The following is a 22203-nucleotide window of genomic DNA, read 5'->3' on the forward strand; positions in this document are numbered from 1 at the left end:
CCACCTGGGGACTACCCTGTGCCTGCACGCTTATACAGAGAGAGGCAGCTCACCTCCCAAGAGAGGAGCTTCGGTGCCCTCCAGCCATGTCCTATTAGTGAATGAGGGCTCCTGCCAGGACAGAGAATTACTGATCATGGTAAGCATATATTCATTGGTTTTCAGTTTGTTTTGAAAGACTGCTGTGCAAGTGAAGGCTTGTGCCAAGTTTTAGCCTAGTTATAGTGCCATTTATTACTTGCTTACAATCACTCCACCTCCACATCTATCTCACCTGTTTATCTACCAAATACTAGCAACCTGACTCACCATGAGTGAAATGGGTTCCTGAGAAACAAAAAGCTGGTGCACTCACAGTTCAGGAGAAACTAGTTCAGATACATTCCTTTTCCGTTGCAGAAATGCCAGAGGCTTGGCTTCTTTTCATTTCTCTTCTGAACAGAGTTGGCTCCTTGGAAATACGCACCTGTAAGGATCAGCTGTTGGCAAATTCCCATCAGTCATGAGGTTTATCATTGCCCAGAGAAAGCTGACAATAACCACACGACAAGGGTGATCCTAGATAGAGCAGGACCTTGAGGATGTGGCGTCAGGTTCTTGGGGGTAGGGACAAGTTAATTTAGGGTGAAGGAGGGGTCAGCTTCTTAAATTGACTCTGCCTCTTGCTTTGTGACCCTGCATTGTTGAGGCAGGGTCCAGGGATGTCCAAGTGTTCACCCACCATGAGGTACAAACTTTATATAAGAAAACCAGTTCTTTTAAGAGTTGCAATGATAGGGCCAAAGGAAGAAAAGGGTTAGAGAACTAAATGAGAGGGTTGCAACTCCCAAAACCCTGCTCCCTAAGGTTTACCTCTGACCATGCAATTATGTGACAAAACTCCTTAATGAAGAGAGGCTGAGAGAACAGTTTGTTTTCTCCTAACCAGGTCTTCTCTGTCAAAAACCTTTTAGGGATCATGATTCATGCAGTTTGTGTTCTAGCCCTCACAGAGGTGCTTCCAAAATGTGTTATTTTGTATGCAGTTGCTTTTACAAATAAATAGGTAATTTTTATTAATTGTTGGGAGAACTATGCCTGGGCATTGCCCAGGCATGTGTGTCCATGCATGCACACAAACACACAGATAATTTCTCACCTCTGCAGATTGCTGAATACAAGGTCTGCCCCAGGCTCCCACGTGATGATGTATCTTGACGTCACATTACCCGGAATTTTCATTTCTTTCAGCACGCTTCTGTGACTGAGACCTTGCAGTCATGGCCACAGCCCTCAAGGCCTCTCCTACTGCACCAAAGCCACAAGGTCAGAAGGTAAAAAAAGCAGGGAGACCAGTGAACCAGTTTGGTTTTCAACTGCAGGACTGTTGTCTTTCTAAGCAGATTGCTCCAAAGCAAAGGAAAAACACAGTCAAATGAGGAAGAGAGCACTTTCCAGATACCTCAGTAACACAACCGAAGTTAAAGCCTAAGGAATTGCCATACGTTGGCCTGTTCTCCCAGACTGCCTAATAACAGTTATCAGCAGAACAGCTGGATTGCTAAATCCTGTTTTCATTCCTTGTGACAGGCTTGTTGACAGGAACTTTACATCTCTGCAGAACTCTGGCCAAAGGCACTTTGCTCTATTTGTCCTTTTTGCTGTCCTGCTTCCAGTCTGCCCCTCCTGTGGTTTTCTATAACACTGGAATGTCCATGCTGTCCCTTCAGTAAGACTGCAAGACGAAAGAGAAGAAAAAGTGGCAACAGCCCAAGTTGAGCAGAATGGGGAACTGGCTGCTGTGGCTGTTTAGCTGCATGAGGGCAGGAGTAGCCATTTTAGTCAGTTTTTGCTCTTAGCCAGAATGCTGTCTATAAAACTGACCATCTTTGCATGAGACCTAAGATTCTATATTCTGAATGCAGAGAGGCAATTGTCATGGCAGGAGCTGTTACAGTACAGCCTGTGAGTCACAATCTGTCTTTGGTACAGGGATTACTGTGCTAGACTGGCCCCAGTCCAAGGAGCATGGCAGGCATCCTAAGGAGCTCCTGTCCCAGTTTAGTGGTGGATCAGCCATTTCCTTCATCCTGTCTCTACCCAGTCGTAAAGAGCAGGGCATTCATAACAGTGTGGTATTTGTCCTCTGATCGAAGGCTACAAAGTTGGTGACTAATACATAGCCCTGGGATTTTCCTACTACTGTTTCCCCGGCTCTTAGAAATGGGGAAATTCACTATAAGCTGAAGGGTTTGAGGTTGACTGCTTCTCCCCAGCTCAGCTACTGCTGGTTTCACTTGCAATGAGCCACCCACACAGCAACAAGAATTATAATGAGGTGAGAAAGCACTGGACGGCATTGTGGGGGTAGAATTTCCATGCCTGGGTCAGCCTTATAACCAATCCCCAGTTCTTGTTTTGACGCCCTAGGGAGTTTCTGTGAGAACCAGATGTGCATTGGCCATGGCTGGCCATGGAGCCAGTGCCTGTGGTAAACAGCCAGCTGAGGTTTGGAGGAGCTGCCTTGTACTGTACTGCAAGTGCTGACCAGTGCACATGTCTGGCAGGCCCTGGGCTTGAAGGCTGTGCAGGGCATTCACTGCTGGGTGGTCCTCCCCCTCCACCACCTGGCTGAGGTGCTTCAGAAACACACAGCATGCTCCTCCACACCATGACGGCGGCAATGAAGCCATGAAATGCCCTGTTTCCTCTACTACAGCAGGAATTAGGATACACAGTTTGGCCTGTGCTAACTATTTCATGGCCTTATTCTGAGCTGTGCTGTGCCTCTGCAACAGACACTCTTGTCCAGAAGTATTAGGAATTCTTCCCACTTCTGGTCAAGCTGCCTTTGCTGTTCTTACAACTGAAAAACCTCTGGCTCTGCTCCTGTATTGGGTTTGTGTAGCAAGATTTTATAGTGGAGGGGGGGCTACAAGGGTGGCTTTTCTGAGAAGCCACTCCCTTCCTGCCTTTTCTCCTAAAGACACATCACATTGCCGCCAGTGACATGGGAAGTTACCAAATGTGTTAGGACTGCATGTTCTGTGGTTTATAGATGCAGCTGGCCACCCGCCCTGCAGCTTGCTGCGTGAAGCCTTTGCTTTGCACATGCTGCCACAGCCAGAGGCTGAAGACAGCTGGTGTTTTTCACCCTGTGCCAGGTGCCCGAAGCTGCCTAAGTCACACTCCATTGCTGCACCAGTCCCAAGTGTGGAAGAGCTGCAGCCAGGCAGGATAGGTGGGACATGCTGATTTTTGACAGCTGTGGTAAAACAGCTCCATGAGATGCAGATGAGGATCTTGCCATAAACATTTGTGTGCCAGGAGTAGAGTTCTGGTCTTGGTGCATCCCCAGTTGCAGATGATTAAGCTGATCAGTGTTGCCTTAAGGGGGTCATTTCTGCCAACCTGCATGGAAGGAGCAGGGAGTTCTGCCAGCACTGCCAGCTCGGGTCAGCGCTGTGGGAATGCATGAGCCTTGCTGACCTTGTGCAGAGATGCTCTGGGCATGCTTTGCATGGTGCAGCTGCGGATGTTGGGTTCGAGCCTGAGCAGAGCTGTAGGTTTCTGTTCCAGATGGTCAGGGTGAGTTCACAAGCACAGTCATTCCTGTTTCTCTTTACCAGCATGTGTTGGGTGATTTCCTAAGAGAAGATACATGCCTCTGTGCAATCTCCTCCATGTGAGCAAGACGTACATAGCCACAGCTCTGTGAAGGTAAGCTCTTTTCCCCTGGCTAGAGCCAAAGTGATGTCCTCTTACTACAGCATTCATGCAGTATGGGCTCAGACTTGATGGATATTGGGGAAAACAAGAGGCTGACCCCAGTGTTGATGGCTACAGATAACTGGCAAAGGCAGAAGGGAGGAAGGAGGGCAGGATGCTGGGCTCTGCAGGTGACATTCAGTATTCCTCAGACTGAAAGCAATGTACACCTCCCTCCCTGCAGCATCCTGTGTCAGCTCACAGCCACCACCTGTGGAGCTTCGGTGTTTTTCAACCTGCTGCTTTGCTGACTAACACCTCTGCTTTCTGCCTGGCTCATTCATATTTTAGCTTGTTTCCTGAGCTTTGAGGTGGTTTCTTCTATTTCTTTCCTTTCCAGCAGAACACTGTTACTCATGTCTCAGCTGTTCTCCTGCCATTTTTCACTTATTGTAATGTATGATTATCTTCCTCCTAAATGTCATCAGCCAGTAATGGTGCCTTTGACTCTAAAGTTATGCCAGGTCTGTATCTTTGACGCTGCTGGGGATATTGGTTTAATTCTGTTATGACAGGAAGAAAGTACAGAGGTAGTACTGTTTCTGTGGAGTTTTTTCCCTTTTTTGTCAAATCATGAACCTGATAACTCCAAGCATGACTGGTTTTATATCCTAGAGAAAGGAGCTGTCAGCTCTGAATGTTGCTTTTTCAATGATTTATCTTGCTGATAAATATGTAATGATGTTGTCCTTCTCCCAGTGATGGCAAAATGGTTTTGGGTCATGAATAAGAGAATCTACCAAGCCTTCTCTTGTGAGCCCTTCACACTTGCTTCTTGGTGAATATTACTACTGCAGGCTAGGCTGAAATTACACTTTTTATGAGTTAAATTTGAGGAAAACAGGCCTTTTGGTGCAATATGTTTAAATTTATAAAGCCATTTGTCTTACAGTGCTACCAGTGTTCCTGTTTTTAAAATTAGCTCTGTAATATCAAATGCATATTATTGCATGGTTTGGAGAGGCTGCTCCAAACACAATGAGGAGTAGCTTCTGGATTATGTGACCTTCTCCATGCATGCTCCAAGAGTGTACGACCAGCTCAGTTACCAGCAACTACCTGGTAAGCATGGTCAAGAGCCACCTGCCCTGGCCTGAACATTCCAAAACACCTGTTTCTCAAAGAGTGAGTCAGGGGTTAACATGGAGCTCCCTCATCCTGCACCCTGCTGCTTTGTGCCAGCTTCACTGGTGCAGTCTTCTTGGGTTATTACAGCTCCTTGTTCTTGCTCCTAGCTCCTCCTGCCTCCACACTGTGTTGTGTGTGCCAAATCCCTCCACAGTGCTGCTCATTTCCCTCTTGTCCAAGGACACAGGGAGTGCCCATGGGTGCCTTGAAGCCCCTTTAAGGACATGATTAAGTGAGTTGATGGACCCTCCCTCAGTGTCAACCTTGCAATCTGGAGACCCGGCCCAGACAAAGTCACAGGCCCTCACCTGTGTAGGAGCCAGGTGAGCTCCCTGCCTGTGATCTAAGGACTGGTGCTCTTCCCTGATCCTGGGACCATTTTGGGAACAGATGGAAGCTGAACACCGTGGTGTTTGACTGTCTCCAATGTGGCACAAGCTGCACTATGTAGTATGGATTAGCCCTTTAATACCTTGACACTGATGCCTCCTCACTGCACAAATCTAAGCCCCAGTATGACCTTTTAGGTATGAGGCTTGTGAGTTTTTGTCAGTTCTCCCACCCTTTTCTCACGTAAGAAAGCAGAGCAGTACAGTAATAAATGTTGTGTGGGTGTTTGGACCTGAATTCATCACCTCCTCTCACCACATCCTTCTGTTGGCACAGTAATACTGATACAGTGGTGACGTCAATCTCCACTTATCGCTGTGCATTCCAATACACCACGGCCCTTGGCTGAGCACAAGGAGGCTTTGCTCTTACTCAGTGCTGAGGAGACCCACCTGCTCCTCAGCTCCCCAGGTGGGGTCTGCAATTGCAGTCATGATTTAGCCAGGCTGGTCATGGAAGTGGTGGAGGGCTGAAATGCACAGGTACAGGGCAGGTAATATCCATGTTTCCACCAATTTTCCCTGCTGCCAGTTTGTTCCTGCTTGATGTTGCAACTTCACTGTAAATCTTTCTTATAGCTGATGTGGCCCTTGTGCCCCAGCTGTCATTGCTCTTAGCCTCTGGACAGTCAGAGCACCCCTTTGTCTCCCTGTTGCTTCAGCTTTCTGATCAGATGGCAGAGTGCATTGATAATGATTTTTTCTCAAGAAGAAAGCTTATTTGGGCATATAATTGGTGGACTGTATCTTCCACTCTTTTTTTGCTTGGGTGCAAAAAATTCATTTTCTCATGCTTGGAAATATTTTTTCCTTTTTTTTTTTTTTTTACTTAAATGGAGCCCTTAATTTGTTTTGTTTTGGAATTTGGTGGGTTTTTTTTTTTTTTTTGGGGGGGGGGTGTTTTTTCTGGGGTGTTGTTTTTTGGGGTTTTTTTTGTTTCTTTTGGTTTTGGTTGGGTTTTTTTGTGTGTGTGTGTGTGTTCTGTTGTTGTTTTGGGGTTTTTTTTTTGTTTTGTTTTTTAAGTACATACATTTCCTGAAAACAGTTCAAACTGTGATCTTAGACTGCATCAATGTTTGGCAACTTATAGCATCATATTTCCAGATCCTTAACAAAAATAATCTTCATAAAGGTCTGACTGTATTGGTCCTATTTCCTATTCTCTGGTATATTAAAAACTTGTAGCATCATGTACATGTGTATATTATGAATGGCTACTCAGCTTTATTGCTGTGATCTCATAGGATATTACAGAGTTTGCAGATGTAGTACTTGGCAGCTGTACAATGCTTGACATTTTATAACAAGTGTCTGTGTTGCAAGGATGCGTGAAGCTGATTCTGAGTTCCCATGTCACAGACAAAGAAAATGAAATGAGGCAGTAGAAAGGACTTTTCTAATGCCAAACTGGGAATAAGTCCCTGCCTCTGCTCATTGCCCACTGCCATTCTTTCCTCCAGGTCAACAATCACACGCTGACAGATAGAAGCAGATGGGAAGGGTGTAACAAATGGAGGGATGCAGGAAAGGTGGGGTCCCAATAATAGCCTGGGACTGAAGCTTGCAGGGGGCCTGACAGGAGCATGCTTCAGGATTAGGACTGCTATACATCTCCATTGAAGTCATGAGGTCTTTGGCATCAAACACCACGAAGATGCTGCTGCAGAGCTGCAGCTTTCCAGCTCTTCTGCACATGTCTTGTCTGTCCATGTCTTGTCATAACAATCTGGAGCACAGCCAGGAGGTCAGACAGCTTCAGCCGTACTGAAACTGTCTGTGGTGCTCTTAGAGGCCACAGTCCTTTTCTACCGCAGTGAGGTAGGGAAATAGAAGGAGATAAATGTTGGACTAATCTATGGGCAGTGGCAAGGGTAAGAGATGGGACAGTGGCATCCCAACTGAGGAAGTATTGTCTCTTTGTTTCAGCTATTTTAGCAGATCCTACTGTTTTTCTCATTTTTGCTACTGTGCTGCTCTTCATGAATCTTCCTTCTAGACTACAAGGCTGTATGCTAACCTCTCCCCATTGTGTAATGGCAGTCCCTGATAACTCTGTAAGACATCTACCCAATAACTCTGTAAGACCATCTACCCAATGAGCTACTTGGGCTCCTTGTTTTGACTTTTTCGAGTTCAGTCCTGCCTGTCCCTTCTGGTTGATGGTGCCATTCTCTGAGCAGAGAAAGAAAAGTAGGGCAGGCCCTTAAAAGAAACCACAGTCCAATAGGTAAAAGCAGCAAAGACTTTCCTTGCATTGGTCTGTTCATTTAGTCAGGAATAAGCATAAAATCAGGGAGTTATTGCAATATTGTGAATACAAAGTGTCAGAGGCCCTGCCAGTTGGATTCTGAAATAAGTGGTGGGTCTGCAGGCCTCTCTGAGGGCCCAGCTTTTCCCTTTCCCTTTCTTTTCTCTTTCCTTTTTCTTTCACAAGTTGCCTTCCTTTGTTTTCCATGGTCGCCAAGAGTGTGCAGTGTGACAGTCACAACACTGAGTGATGCTGGGATGGGCTCATGGTGCAGCCAGTCTCAGCATGAAGTCAACTGAGCAGGTTTCAGACAGGATAACAGCAGGCCCTCCTCAGAGGAATGAGGATTTGCAGAAGAGCCATTGAAGACATCTAACTTCACAAGGTGGAGTTAGACAGTGGACTGTATCTCAGTGACTAGGGACTGCACCACCAGAAGTAGTGGTAATGACAAAAGTTATTATGCAGAGAAAACTTGGAGAGCTTGGACCAGAGCGGTCAAGAAAAGGTGTTTACTCAAGGCAATGTGTGATGCAGAAAGAATGGCTGGAGTATGAAGGTAGAGAGTTTGCCCTGCCACTGGCAACAGGTGAGGGAGGATGGCAGGGTGCCTGGGGCTCCTTGCTGAGCTGGAGCTCATGGGCAGGGTTTGTTTGGCAGGAAACAAGGGGCAGTAGCTGCATCATTGCTCCCACAGCAGGGTGTTACACAGTGTGTCTGTGGCACCTCCAGAGCGAGTCTTGCTAGTCTCACCTGGGCATTGACACCCTGAGAGCAAGTCTGTGTGCTCACATGAGGCTGCAGGGGCTTTCTGGTGGCTGCTAAATTTGTTTTGTTTTCATTATTTGAGTAAACCTGGGAAATTTTTAAACTCCACAAATGTTCCCCTAGTCTTACAGGCTTCATGGGTTTCTCTCTGCTGGGTGATTGCTTGGGTATTTGTTGCTTGTGGTGGATGCTGCATAGGCACCCCAGAACCTGGATACCTTGAACCCCCCATATGAATACAGGCTGAGGGACAAACAGATTGAGACCAGCTCTGCTGACAAGGACCTTGGGGCAGTGGTGGAATAAAAGCTGGCCATAAGCAGGCCATATGTGCTGGTAGCCCAGAAACTCCTGTCTTGGGGTTCTTCCCCAGCAGTGTGGGCAACTGATAGAGGGAGGAGATTTTTCCCCTCTATTCTGCTCTCTTGAGACCCTACCTGGTGTTCTGCCTTCAGGTCTGGGACCCCCAACGTGACAAGGATGTGGAACTGCTCTGTTGAGTCCAGGGGAGGCCATAGAAATGCTTCAAGGGCTGCAGCACGTCTGCCATGTATGACAGGCTGAGAGAGTTGGGCTTGTTCAGCCCGGGGAAGAGCAGGCTTTGAGGAGACCTTACTACAACCAATAAGAAAGATAAGGACAGACTTTTTAGCAGAGTCTGTTGCAACAGGACAAGGGGTGATGTTTTTTAAATGAAAAGGGTAGATCAGACTATGTGGCATGGCATATGGGCCCTTCCTGCTGCCTGTGCATCCTTGCGACTTGATTTCAACTAAACTGTGTCGCCAAAATAATACACATTGCTTCTCCAAAGTCTTGTCCCATTTAAGAACAGCTTGAGAAAACAATGCTGAAGTGTGTACCAGGTATCAACAGCCAATACTCTGCAGAGAGCACATTTTGAGTCTTTCTATGCACATCCATGTATTTCTATAAACATTTAAATGTTGTGAAAACACAGCCTCAAATACATTATATGACTTGAGGGCTTTGTCCTGGAGCAGGGGCTGTGGGTTGAACAGTCATTTCTATGTGATGTTATTTCCTCTGTTTTTAACATCCTGCTGTCATCTTCTCTGAAGACTTTGTTGTAGGTTCTCTTCACCATACCATCAGGGCAGCCTTTCCCTGCAGTCAGTACTGTACATTGTTCTCTTGGATGCTATGTGGGAGGCTGGTTTTTTTTTTTTTCCTTCTTTTTTTTTTTTCCTCTGGTCTGTCTTTCTGGAGTCCCTTAACTAGATATTTCATGCTTATTTAACTATAGGTAGGCCAAATCAATGAGTTCTCACCAGCTTTCCTCACACAGACCCACAATGATATTCAGACTCCATTTGGCCAATGCACTGCATAGCTGTTCAATCTGCAGCATTGTCACTTCTAGTGGCAGGCCATTCCTAGTTGCAAGATACTAATGGAGAAAAAATGGGTTAGCCATTAACCCAAGATTCTTTCTTGTTGCCTAGATAGCCTGAGCTGCAGTCACTTTGCTGCTTTCTCTGTGCATGTCCTAGCAAAGAGCAAATATTTCACTGACCTTGCTTATGGCAAGTTGGCAGGCTGTTGGTCATACCCCCCCTTAGCACATGGAATGGAGCAGGAGAGCTGAAATTAATTGTCTAAATAAGGCACTCTACTTTTAGATGTTTAAAAGAAAGCAAGATTAATTCCACCTCAACCTTAATCAAGTAAATGTCTGAGCAGAGCTCTAAATTGGTCGTGGGAATCTTGTGTTGGTTGTTTTGTTTTGTTTTGTTTTTTTCTTCCCCAGGACATCCAGTGAGAACTACCATGAAGAACAAACTGCGGCTCCAGAATATTTTCTTCTGCCTTTTATTCCAGTACAGTAAGTCCTCAGATATTTCTTTCAGGTTGTACAAGCACAGGATTTATCTTAGTGGCCATATTTACCAGCGCTGATGCGATGTGCATGGTACAAGGTTGCCGTGGGACAGCAAGCACAAGATGAGGTCCCAGGGGAGAGTTCCATGCGGTGGTGAGTGGAGGACAGGCACAGGAAGGAGCTCAGCTGGGCTGAGTTCAGCCAGGCTGTGCACGGCTCTGGGAGCAGCACCAGTGGAGAGCCTGCAGAGGCAGTGCCTGCCTTGCACTGAAATGCCTCCTAGTGACATTAAAGTAGGATTTCCCCCACCAAAAATACCCTTTGCTATAGAAAAGGTTCTGGTGGCCAGGACCAGGATATCCCAGGGTTGCTGTTGGCTGGTCAGCCAGGTCAGTGTAGTGAACCTCTCCTAGTCTGAGTCCCTTTGCTTAGGACTGGACTGTGCGTACAGTCACACCCCCAGCCCCTCAGCCCACTCTTTTTTCTGGCTCCTACCCACACTGCAAACTCCAGCTGACTCATAGCTGACTTTCTGAACAGATCAGCCAGACAGAAAAAGGCAGTGACAACCACGTCTGCAGGGAACCATGCAAGTTTAGTGTCTTACCTGCTGCTTGTAGGCAGAGCACTGGACCTGTCCCAGACCTAAATAAGGAGACAAGATGCATTCAGAATTATATCTTTCTGTCATAGGGGACCACTGTGATGTCTGGTCTGCATTTTGTGTGATGCAAGCCAGGGAATTACCATGTACTAATTTCAGTTTGGATCAATCTAGATCCTACTGTTAAAAGTATTCAAGTTTTGTTTCTGAAGCTGCCAAGGAGAGACATTTCATCCTAGATCTAACTAATTGGTTTTAGGACACTTAATTATTCCTTTGCCAGTAAAAAGCTGTCCTCTTAATTTTGTTAACAGATTCTTGCCCAAAGATACCCTTGCAACTTACCAGCTACCTAGGAATAGTAGCCTGTCTACCTAGGAATAGTAATCTGTTTGACTAATTAGCACAATAGCGTAGAAGAACACTAATTACTGATGCTTAATAGCCTATTAATACTTGCTGCCCTTTCTAAAGGAATGCAAGAGATTCCTAACCCAATTTTTTTTCTAGGAGAATAAAGTTAGGCTAAAAGAGAAAAAGTACGTTGCTCAGGATTCTGAACTAAGCAGTGCTTGGTCCAGGACCCTCAGAAGAGTCTATTGAGGGTTCAAAACAAAACGTGAGAACTTAATGAAAATTTTAGAAAGAATTCTGAGGTTGATGTGAAATTAAAAAGTCAAAATAAAAGTTTAAAAGAATCATATGTTCATCTTTTGGACCAATCTGTTCCAAACATGCCCAAATTTATTCTGCCACCATCCTAAACCTTTGGGTTAAGGAGGATTTTGTATGCAAATCTGAGTGTTGCCCCAAGCTTGTGTAGGGAGAGTAGTGTGTGCTCTGATATGTGAGGACTAGGAAGTAAATGTTGTGATGGGTGACTTCAGCAGGGAAAAGTTGGACTTTGTTTTCCTCTGGACTTACCCCACCCTCGAAGGAGGCTGCACCCTTCGCTGGACACGCCTGCTGCTTGTTGTGACTGTAAATGCAGACAGCTTGTTTGTGTGGACAGCCATTTAATCTGAAGGGAGGAACAGATGTTTCTGGTCCATCACTGCACTGATCTGCATTCTTTGGTGGTTCTCTGCATACAGCTTAGCTCTAAGATTGGGCACTGGGGTTGTTGAAGATATCACATTAGCAAACAACACTCTGGACTTGCATGTTGCAACAGGAGAGGAGGAAGCAGGGAGTGCAGCTTCTCTAACCAAGAAAGCAGCAGGAGAGCAAAGGGAAGTGAGCTTGCAGCGTGGTTAGCATCAAAGGGTTTGGTTGCCTGATGGCTGCAGAGTAGTGTGTTCTCAGGAGGCTGGCAGCAGCCTTCACCGTAGGGGAGGACACATGCTTAATTTAAGCATGGGTGTAACTATCTTGAGTCTTTTCCTAGATGAATACCATTTTATTCCCATTGAAAATTGGTAATAGTTTACGTGTCAGAAATGAATGTCACTGCAGTAGGCATGGTTTGAACCAGCACAGCATGCTGCATCACCTGCAGGCCTTTCCTCATTCAGCCTTTCCTAGTGTAATGGTGGTGGTTCTTGTCAGCCCAGGGAGCTGGCAGGAGGGGACTTGTCAATGCAAACATTTCTCACTGTGCTACTATCTTACCTGCCTTGAAATGCAGGGAGATAATTGTGTTATGTACAGAACAATTGTACTTTTATAAAGCACGTACTGGATACTGCTCTGTGAGCTGAGCTCCTGCAGAACAAGTAGAAGAGTATAAATGCTGCTTTGTGACCACTTTCAAAATATTACTTGATTTTCTTAATACCAGTATAAGTTCTACAATTGCATTTCAAGTTCTCTTGAGAAGGCTGTAATTAATAAATTGTCCTTATCAGAATGTTTTATAGAAATTATAGTAAGTACAAAAAACTGCAGTATTTTTTATTCCCAAATTTCATTAAAAACATACTTCAAGGCTCTAAAGCTGAACATAAAAAGTGTTGATACTGTGGATATCAAGCTTTAGAAAACAGAAAAGAGAATGGCAAAGAAAAAATTACTAAAATAGCACTTGAAAAAATGTGTAAAGTGCTATGTAGATGTACAATGAAAATTAGACTAGCAATGAACAGTACCCAATTTAGAAAGTGGTATCATTAAAATTCTTGAATATGCTACTGTTTCTCACTGGGTTTCAGGCCTCTTCTGTGTGCCATATAAGCTAAGATTCTTGCAGAAATATGTGACTGTGCTGTAGTGATTCTGTGAGAGTCACAATTTAGGCATTTCCTGATTTTGGCTGCCACAGCATTTTCAATAGGTTTTTGTTTGACACTTGTCTTGCCGTCAGTGACTTGTCACCCTGTTGAGTTGGAACACATCTTATGCCACAGAACTGGAGACTTTCAGTGGAGGGAGGACGGTTGTCAGAGACTGGTCTGTTCCCTTCAGATTTAGTGGGAACCCTGAGGAGTGCATATGTTGATTTGTCACAGAAGTTGGTATTGTGTTTTCTCTTTCCAAACCTACAGCTCTGTGTTGGGAAAACCTCACATGTTTCGTGGACTATGTAGAGACCCTGTCCTGTATCCTGCGAGATGAGCTGGGTGCCGGTTCGTACAATGTCACTGCTACATGGTATGTCTTGGTGGGATGAGCACAGTCCAGTTAGCAGGAGCTTCTACATGGCCATAGCACAGTGGTGACCTTCTGTCCTCTTTGCTAGGTAGAAATCCTGGTTTTGCTCCTGTGCTGGCTTTTTACTTGGTATTTTGCACTCCAGTTACAAACTGGAGTTTGTGACTTCCCTAGCAAAGGACCCCTGGCTCCTGTCCCCGCTGCCTGTGCTTCTTGCTGCCGACTGCTATGCTGACTCCAGCTTCCTTGGCATTGCCTTCTCTGCTGCCGTGGGAATACCTTGCCCTTTGCTGCTGTTAGAAGTGACATTTCACCCCTGTGCATTGGTGGGGCTCATGTAGATTGTCCGGTCTGCTGCTGTTCTGCCCCAGTAAGGAAGTGGATGTAGTCTTGAGCAGTGTGGGCCTGAGGAGCACCTTTCCTTTCCAGAAACACTTTCCTATTTCTCTCAAAGATGCTAAGCTGAGCAAGTAGAAGGGAAAAAATATCTGTTGAAGTTCAAAAATAATTTTTTATTTGAACATGTTGATTTTTCATTTTAATAATAATATAATAATTTCATTTAAATAATTTCCTGGTGCCTGGTGGTTCAGCAACAAATTAATCCAACTACAGCATGTGATGTATGCAGACTTCTTTGTTTTGTCTTTTTTAGGGTTCCTGGGGAAGATCCAGAAAATACTGTGGCTGCCTGCAGTCTCATGCAATTGTCAAGAAACAGCAGTCACACACAGTACATGTGCACTGTGGATATGACTGAACTCCTGGCAGATACCAAAGTCCAGGTGGATGTTACAGAGGTAGCTGATAGGCAGCACGTGCTTTCCAAAGACTTTTGTTTGTCAGAAAACAGTAAGTACAAAAGTGGTGAATTCCATAAATACGGGTTGACTTTATGTGCTAGGATAGTCTGGACAAGGAGTGAGAGTGGCAGCAAGCAGTGTGGGGCTACATTTACTGTACACTCATCTACATAAAGCACTGTGCTCTTATTATTGCTATTATGCTTGAGGCTGAGCTTCAAACTGGCTTGGTCCATGCTTTTTGTGTGGAAATTCCTTTTCCCCATGAAGCAGTAGGTGATAAATACCCACCTTAGACCAGTCTCATACCTAGGCTATGCAAGAGCCTAGGATTCTAAAGGGCAGGAGGAATTACTTTATAACAAAAGTCACAAATCACAGAAACCTTAAAATGGTTTGGGTTGGAAGGGACCTTAAAAATCCTCAGCTCAACTCCCTGCCATGGGCAGAGACACCTCCCACTAGACCAGGTTGCTCCAAGCCCCATCCAACTTAGTCTTGGACACTTCCAGGGATGGAGCAGCCACAGTTTTCTGAGCAACCTCTGCTAGCTCCTCACCACCCTCACAGACAAGAATATCTCCCTGATATCCCATCTAACCCTGTTCTCTGTCAGTATGAAGCCATTCCCCCTTGTCCTATCACTACATGCCCTTGTCAAAAGTCTTTCTCCGGCTCTCTTGTAATATCCAAGGAGCTGGAGGCTCCCAAAAGGCTTTTGCAGTGAGCACCTGAGCCAACACGACATTATTTTGGGTGGCACAAGGTGTCCCAGATGTACTGGATGTGGCAGTTTCCCTTTCTGGGGCAATTCCTAATAATTTCTCCTGCATGACACAAAGACTGAATGCAATCCTGTAGCTGACTTGGTGGAATGCTGGTATGTTCTGGGCTGTGTATCAAACTGTGAAAAAAAAGGAGTGGTTAGCCAGGCAGATGGGTACCACGCAGACACAGGAAAAGGATTTTTCCATTTGGCTTCTTCTGAAACTTTACTTGACAAGTGCCATCTTTTTGACAAATGTCTTAACATTTCAGGAAGCCTCCTTGCTCCCACGGGCAGACTAGAGATTGGGTAGTGGTGCTTTGCATATCTTCTAGAGGCCCTCATTCAAAGGCAGCACAGCTCACTGATGGGCCCTGCAGACTGCTGGAGTTTTGCATTACTGCTTTTCAATGTATGCACACTCCCTGCAGGGATACAAAAGCATGCTTTTTGAGCAGATGGGACTTGGAATTGCAGTGGGTTTATGCAGTGTCCCCTAGCCTCAGCTTTTCCTCATGACTCTGTTACATTGAGGGGTATTTCCCCAATCTTGTGAGTGATCATGACTACACAGAGTTTTTTATGTCATGAGAAGAACAAGGTGCTCTACATTTCACATAATCTCCTGGGAATTTATTATCTCTGTATACTATCTTTCCTTCTCCATAGGCAATGAGGAGGTTCAGAGACAAGCAGAAAATATATTCAGAGAAATGTGGTCCTGACTTCATTATATTCCTCACATGTGGGGTTCTGTGCATGGCTGAGGACAGGAATGCTGTGGATGTTCTCTAGTGGAGGAAGGCCCACCACTGCCAGGGCAGCTTTTTTCCCTACTCACTCTGCATTGCTGATACCATGTTGGGCCATCTCCTAACTGTAGTAATCTTAATGAAAGGTAACACCATCCTGTCTTTCAGTAAAACCACAGCCTCCATTCAACCTGACCGCTTTGTTCTCAGAGGGTTACAATATTTCTTGGGAAACCATCTACCAGAACTCTTCCTTCTACTTTTTGAATGGGGAGCTGGAATATCAGCTGCGTTACAGAAGAATAACTGACACCTGGGAGGTAAGTGAGATGCCACTTTACCATCAAGTGGGGTGTACCAGAAAAGAGGAGGCCAGCACAGCTAGGACAGTAGCACTGGTGGGAAAGAAGTGTTTTCATGGTTTAGAAAAAATGCCTCTCTGCTTGACTGGACTGAAAAAAGGCAAACCCAGAAATTAATTGAGAAGCAGAAGCTGTGTGAGAAGTATTAGATCCTGTGACGAAGGCTGATAATTCATTTGATTCTCATGCTGTCCTGCCTGGCAGGCTCCCCTAGGACTGCATGCAGCTGCTGACCAGTCAGAGCACGGCCTTGCAGAAACAACATGAAAGCAGAAGTGGTTACTTTGCAGGCATCCTCACTGTGCAGCAGCGTAAGCAAAGTAAGAGCAGTCACTCTAGTGTTTGGTATTTAATAATTTACAGACTCAGAAGACCAAAGCTGTTCATGAAGATAAACGGACATTGGTGATCCTGCCATGGGAGCTGCAGGCGAACACTGAGTACGAGTTCCAAGTGAGAGCTAGACCCCGGGAGGACAGTGGCTATGGTGGTTTCTGGAGTGAATGGAGTTCTCCGCTGTCTCTGAAAACCAGCCCTGCCGGTACATGCTGCCATATCTCTTTGCCCTTTCAATTAGTCCAGTGTCAGGGAATGCTTTCAGAAATTTATAAAATATAATTAATTAGAACAAATTTTAAACAGTCCAGTGAAGACAGGTATGGTTAATTTCCTTACTGGTTTTGTGAACCCCAAGCCTGGGCTGTCGGTATTGACATTCTCACTGTGTGGCAAAAGAAGAGTGTTTGGTGGAGTTGGCTGTACATTTGGATGCCACTTGCAGAAGTGCAGCCTCTAGCTTCCTTTTCAGTGTCAAATGTCCAGGCTCCTATTTGCAGCTTTTAGAAATGGGGGAGATCTCCTCTACTGGGTCTTAGTGTTGTTTTCAGCTGAGGGGAGGGGCATCCTGCTCTCAAAACTGAGTTCTGTGTCTGGACTGGGATGTTGGGTCATGCTGGGCATGGATGTTTGTTTGGTAGCCACCACTCTGCAATACTCTGCAGGGAGTTCACAGTATACAGAAGTACACTGATGCATGTCATGGTGGAACAGAGGCTGTGAAAATAAGGAGTCTTTGCTCCAATAGAGCAGGTGCAAAATTACTGTGGTCAATGCCAGCAGTATGTGCTGAGCTTCCCTGCTCTCACTGCTCTGCAGCTCACGCTGAACTATTACAGGGTTTACCTGGTGCAGTGGCAGCATGACCAGGTCCATTTGCTAAGGGATATCTGAGTTCTGGATCTCAAAGGTGCTCCTTTTCATCACAGGTGGAGAGCAGCTACCAAACTGTCATCTAGTCAACACCTGTCTCTAATCAGCTGCACTCTTTCACTCCACAGATCATCTGTGGAGGTGTCCCTGACCAGGAGTCAGAACTCCAGGGGTCTTTGTGGCAAGGAGCTGTTCTGCCCTATGTTGGCTGTCTATCTGTGGTGCAGCCAGGTCATAGGGCAGCTGATGTACTGCTCCTTTCATTGATGCAGTCATCTCTGAGCACCTTCAATCAAACCTGTCTGAAGTACTGATGCCCAGGTGACAGCCTCAATATCCCAGTGAGAGAATCTGGGATAGAAATTAATAATTTAGGTTGCAAAAGACCTCCAAGATCATGAGGTCCAACCTTTGACAGATGGTCATTTAATCAACTAGACCATAGTACTAAGAGTGATGTCCCGTCTCTTGACTTCCAAGGATAGTGACTCCACCATCTCCTTGAGCAGTCCAGTCCAATGCTTGACAACACTTTGCATTCCAAAAACCCTTTTCCCCCTCACCATCTCCTGTTTATTGATCAGGGTGTAAATGCAAGGTGAGCTTGAATGACCTTGTCTCTTTCTCCAGCAGTGACACAGACAGCAGGCATGGAATGGCTGTTGCTGTTTGGTATTGTCGTGGCAATCATGGCCTCAATCACAACATTTCTGGCCAAACAGCAGAGGTAAGAATGCTTCAGGAGGCAGAAGATAATGCTTTTATTCTATCTTGTTAAAGATGGGGTGTTCACATGCAACCTTCCTTGAGTCTTGTATATCTATGAGTGGGCAGCTATGAGCCTGTGAGGGACAGCCAAGAATGGTCACTGGCTGATGTACTGCCCCGAGTGACCTGCTTTTCTTTGTGACTCTGTTGCCATTCAGCTGGCAGGGCCAAGGTGGTGGCACATGGGGATGAAGCAAGGGCCACACAGCCTTCTGAGGTGTTCTCCTGGTCTTGTCTGTGCTCTGCAGTCGCCAGATAGAGCACAGTAGCCAGAGCAGTTGCCAGTTGCCCCTTTCCAAAGCTGACATAGGTCCCTCAGTGCTGGCTGGAGGCCTCTATTCCTCTCAGAGGCTTGTTATGCCCTTGAAGAGACACAGGGTGCTGACATGGAGGAGGGCTGGGCTGGTGCAACAATAGGGCTGGCACAGCCTAGGTCCACAGAAGAATTGCATAGGGAGGATTTCTGGCCTGCAGACCACAAACCAGCTCAGCCTCGGTGAAAATGCATTTCTAGCATTTGGTGCTTTTCCAGGAAGGAAAAGACTGGAACCTCTTACCTTAGTGTGAATGTGTGTGTGCAAGTGCTGAGGTCTCACCTCTGGTGAGGTTCACAGGAAAGGCTATTAGATGGCTCTGGCAGCACAAGGCATCCTTGGATCCTCAGCTGCTTGCTAACTCACAAGGCTGGGCAAGTGATTCCAGTTGCTTGAAATGGATCTGGAGATACCTTGCTTTGCATTTGTAATGTGTGCTTAATCCCAAAGCCTTTTTCTTTTCTCTTCCAGCTCGTGGAAGAAGATGGCTTGCATCCCAGACCCTGCTCCCTTTTTCAGACCTCTTTACATGGCTCATAATGGAGATTTTAAGGTACAAATGGGCTGCACAAGTGAGTGGAGTACATGACAAACTAAAAGGCCATCATGCTATCCTGAGCAAGGGATTCTCATTAGGGCAGTAGAAGGAGAAGTCTATCTCAAAGGAATGCCAAATGTCTCCAGATATAAGAACCAGAGCTTTCCAGTATCTGTTCCATGCCATGAAAACCTTCATGTTATACTCTTTATTCTCTGTAAGTGCTGTCTCAATGTGTGAGCTGAGTTAATGTGATTCCTGGGATCCTGACGGGAGTGTCAGAGAAAACTGCAAAGCCATGCAAAGCTCTAAGAGGAAATTATTTTCAATTACTTCAGTTAGTTCTCCTGCAGTTGCCCATGTCTCATAATAACAGCATCCTCCTGTTATGTTGGAGGAGTCAGGGATTTTAGAGTTTAATTTTTGCCTCCAAAAGTGTGAGAAATTTGGTTATTTCTGTGGAACCTCAAACCTTGTGATGCTAACCTCTCTCTCTCTCTCTATGTTTCTTTTTCTACAGAAGTGGGTTGGTGCATCCCATATGAAAATGACCTTTGATTTCTTTGAATGGGGAATAGTCCTTCCAGAAGTCCTAGAAGTTTACACCATGCATCCTTCCAACAGCACCCCACAGGAAGAGCTGTGTGAGCTAAGAAAGAATCTGCCTTGCAAGCCCTGTGTGTCTTGCCTGGCTGCCCCAGGTCATGGTAGCCAGTCGCTGTGGTGTAGTGTGAACAGCAGTGGTGGGACTGAGGACCAGTCCTATGGGCACTTGTCAATTGATACAGTGACTGTGGCTGATGAATTTACGTCTTGTGACTGCCAGTGCAGCTGTAACCATGTGTACAGGGAACATGACCATACCAACAAGGAAGATGGTAGTGCTGGAGAACCTGGTTACCCCAAGGTTAACCTTGATGAGGAAGACAGAAAAATATCCAGTGACTTGCATTTGGCTCATCTGAGTACACAGGACAAAATACTTGCTTCAGGCTCTGTGTCCACAGACCACTTGAGGAGCACAAGTGTCCCAGTCAACCAGCAAGGAGAAAGGGGAGTGGAAGGAGGGGTGGAGAGCATCCTAGAAGCCCTTTGCTTGCAGCCTTATCAGTGGGATTTGGAAAATCCAGGTTCTCTACCTTCTCCTGATGGTGAAAGTGTTTCCTGCAGTGAAGGCTCCTATGACTTCTTCCCTCACAATACAAAGCCTGGTGACAATTATCCTTTGATCTGTGTAGATTTGGACACTATTGACAGTGGCTTTATGGACTCAGACTGTGGAAGTCCAGTTGACTCTGAATTTGGGCAAAACAGTCAGACCATTTGTGGGCCCATCCCTCTTGAGCAGGAGGGGCAAGACTTTACACGGAGCTACGTCAAGCAGTGGGTCTCCTGTCGCCCTGAGAGCCCTGTCAGTGGGACTCAGACAAACTAGGGACTGGATGAATGTGGGGCCTTTTCCATAGTGCACCAGGACCAAACTGCTAGCAAAATTCAGAAGAGAAACAAAGTTTGTGTAACTTCTCTTGCATAAACTGACACCTGTTAGGTCCACAGAAGCGTGCCTGTTTCTATTCCCACTTATCCTATTGATGTCTCAAATGTGTTGTGATTGATTGTTTCTGAGTTTTGTTGGGTTTTGGGGTTTTTTCAGAATCATAGATCAACCCTCCTTTGATGGCAGAAAAATATCAGAAAAAAACAACTGTACCTTGAAAATTATCTTTGACTCATATAGATATGCAAAATTTTTTGCAGTAACCTTATAAAGAGTACAGAACTTTAAGTTCTTTTCTCTGGTATTCTCACTTGAATTAAGAGTTTGGCTGCACGTGGAACCTTAGAATCATAACCCATGGCAAGCATGCTTGCTGTGTTAAAATTCCCCTACCTTTCCAAACAACATGTGATGTTACTTTTCCTTCTACTACCTTTGGCTCTTTAAATTCAGCTGTAGTAGTCGGTTAATTACAGAGGGCTCCATACTGGTCCATGGGGATCAAAACTAATTCTTATTAAATTATTGCAGAAATGTGTGTACTAGAGACTAAGCACAACTCAGGTTTCAGAAAGACTTTCCAGGCAGAGTCTGCAAATGAAAAGACTTCAAAATATATATAATTCTAAACAAACTCTCACTGCTAGGCTTTTCTATTGAGTCAGACTCTCTCCCTGCACTTTTCAAGCATTTTAATTGAGCAGCTTTTAGAATTTTGCCAAAATTATCGAAACATTGTCCTATCTGGATATGCCTGCCACTTCTGCCTTGGACTTGCTCTGCTGCAGTTAACAGGTCAGTAGCATAAATTTTGAGCAATTTCTGCTAGCTAATAAAGCCAAATATGAAGCTGCACTGTAACGCTGAATCTGTTTTTCTCTCTGACATCTCCATATCTCTGATTTATTCAGGATAATTGTCTTAAAAGGTCACTGAAAAGTAATACTGAAATTGAATGTGAAGACCTTCATCTTACATAAGCATAGTGCTACTAACCCATAGACTGCTTGGCTCCAGAAGGTCATATTTTGAGATAATCTTTTTGGTGAATGATGCATGTTTCCAGTGTAGTAATAATCTGTTGTTGCTGTGATACCAATGAACTCCCTTCCCTCACCCCCTTCTCTTACCTGAGACTATAGGCAACCTCACAGCTCCATAAACAGGAGCTTGCTGTGAGGGGGGGAGCTCCCTCACAGCTCCCTCTCCTCTCAGTGAAGGGAGCACTGTAGTAAAGAGAAGCTGATTTTTTCACAGGTGAGTGCTGGGACAGTACTGCATTGCATCCACATCCTCTGGTTTGATTGTTCAGATCCACCATGGTATTTGCTATGTTGATTTTGGACCTACATGACTTAGTTTTGTCCGTGTTGTTATTACTCCCCCTGTACATCCCTAGCTCAGTGGCTTCCTGGGTACTGCTCTAAGATATATTAGCTTCTTTGGTTTCTTCCCTCCTCATTTTCCATTTTTCTTGTCCTGTGCTGTGATAAGTCATGGGAGGTGTTGTCTTCATGTGCTGATGCATGCTCCCTGCTGCTACTGGTCCCTCACATGCCCTCCACAAGGCAGCACAGAATCTCCCCAGCTCCTCTGCCCTGATGGGCTGACTGCCCCACACTGTCCTGTGAGGGCTGCTTGCATTGTGATCACGTTGATGAGAATGTGTACTGGACAGAAGCATTTCTGATGGTCTCAGCACAGTCTTCTGCAGCTTCATCTCACAGCTCTTTTCACTGCAGAAACGACACTGTGGTAACTGACCCCAGGCTGCTTAAGGGAGAAACTTCTTGTTTTTCTGGGGCCCTTTACATCTCAGTCCTGTGTGCTCTGTTTCCGTTTGTATTGATGGCCCCAGAACTGCTGAAGGAACTGTT

General features: G+C 45.5%; 1 protein-coding gene across 3 annotated transcripts; it reads left to right on the top strand.

The window, feature by feature from the left end:
• The first annotated feature begins 1253 nt into the window (after nt 1-1253).
• Nucleotides 1254-21108, top strand: IL21R (interleukin 21 receptor). Of its 3 annotated transcripts, none has more exons than XM_041402013.1 (10): nt 1254-1305; nt 3609-3699; nt 10052-10126; nt 13211-13316; nt 13972-14168; nt 15806-15957; nt 16363-16540; nt 17839-17935; nt 18762-18843; nt 19349-21108. In XM_041402013.1, the coding sequence occupies exons 3-10, from the start codon at nt 10072-10074 to the stop codon at nt 20261-20263; spliced, it is 1782 nt and encodes a 593-aa protein (XP_041257947.1). In that variant the 5' UTR covers nt 1254-1305; nt 3609-3699; nt 10052-10071; the 3' UTR covers nt 20264-21108. The 3 variants fall into 3 exon arrangements, with proteins under 3 accessions (XP_041257947.1, XP_041257946.1, XP_041257948.1); XM_041402012.1 differs by lacking the exon at nt 1254-1305 and adding an exon at nt 2292-2317; XM_041402014.1 differs by lacking the exon at nt 1254-1305 and adding an exon at nt 2292-2317 and having other exon boundaries at nt 17842-17935.
• The last annotated feature ends 1095 nt before the right edge of the window (nt 21109-22203 follow it).

The sequence above is a fragment of the Onychostruthus taczanowskii genome, unplaced genomic scaffold (genome assembly GCF_017590055.1).
Source record: "Onychostruthus taczanowskii isolate IOZ18803 unplaced genomic scaffold, ASM1759005v1 scaffold19, whole genome shotgun sequence".
Taxonomy (NCBI): Eukaryota; Metazoa; Chordata; class Aves; order Passeriformes; family Passeridae; genus Onychostruthus; species Onychostruthus taczanowskii.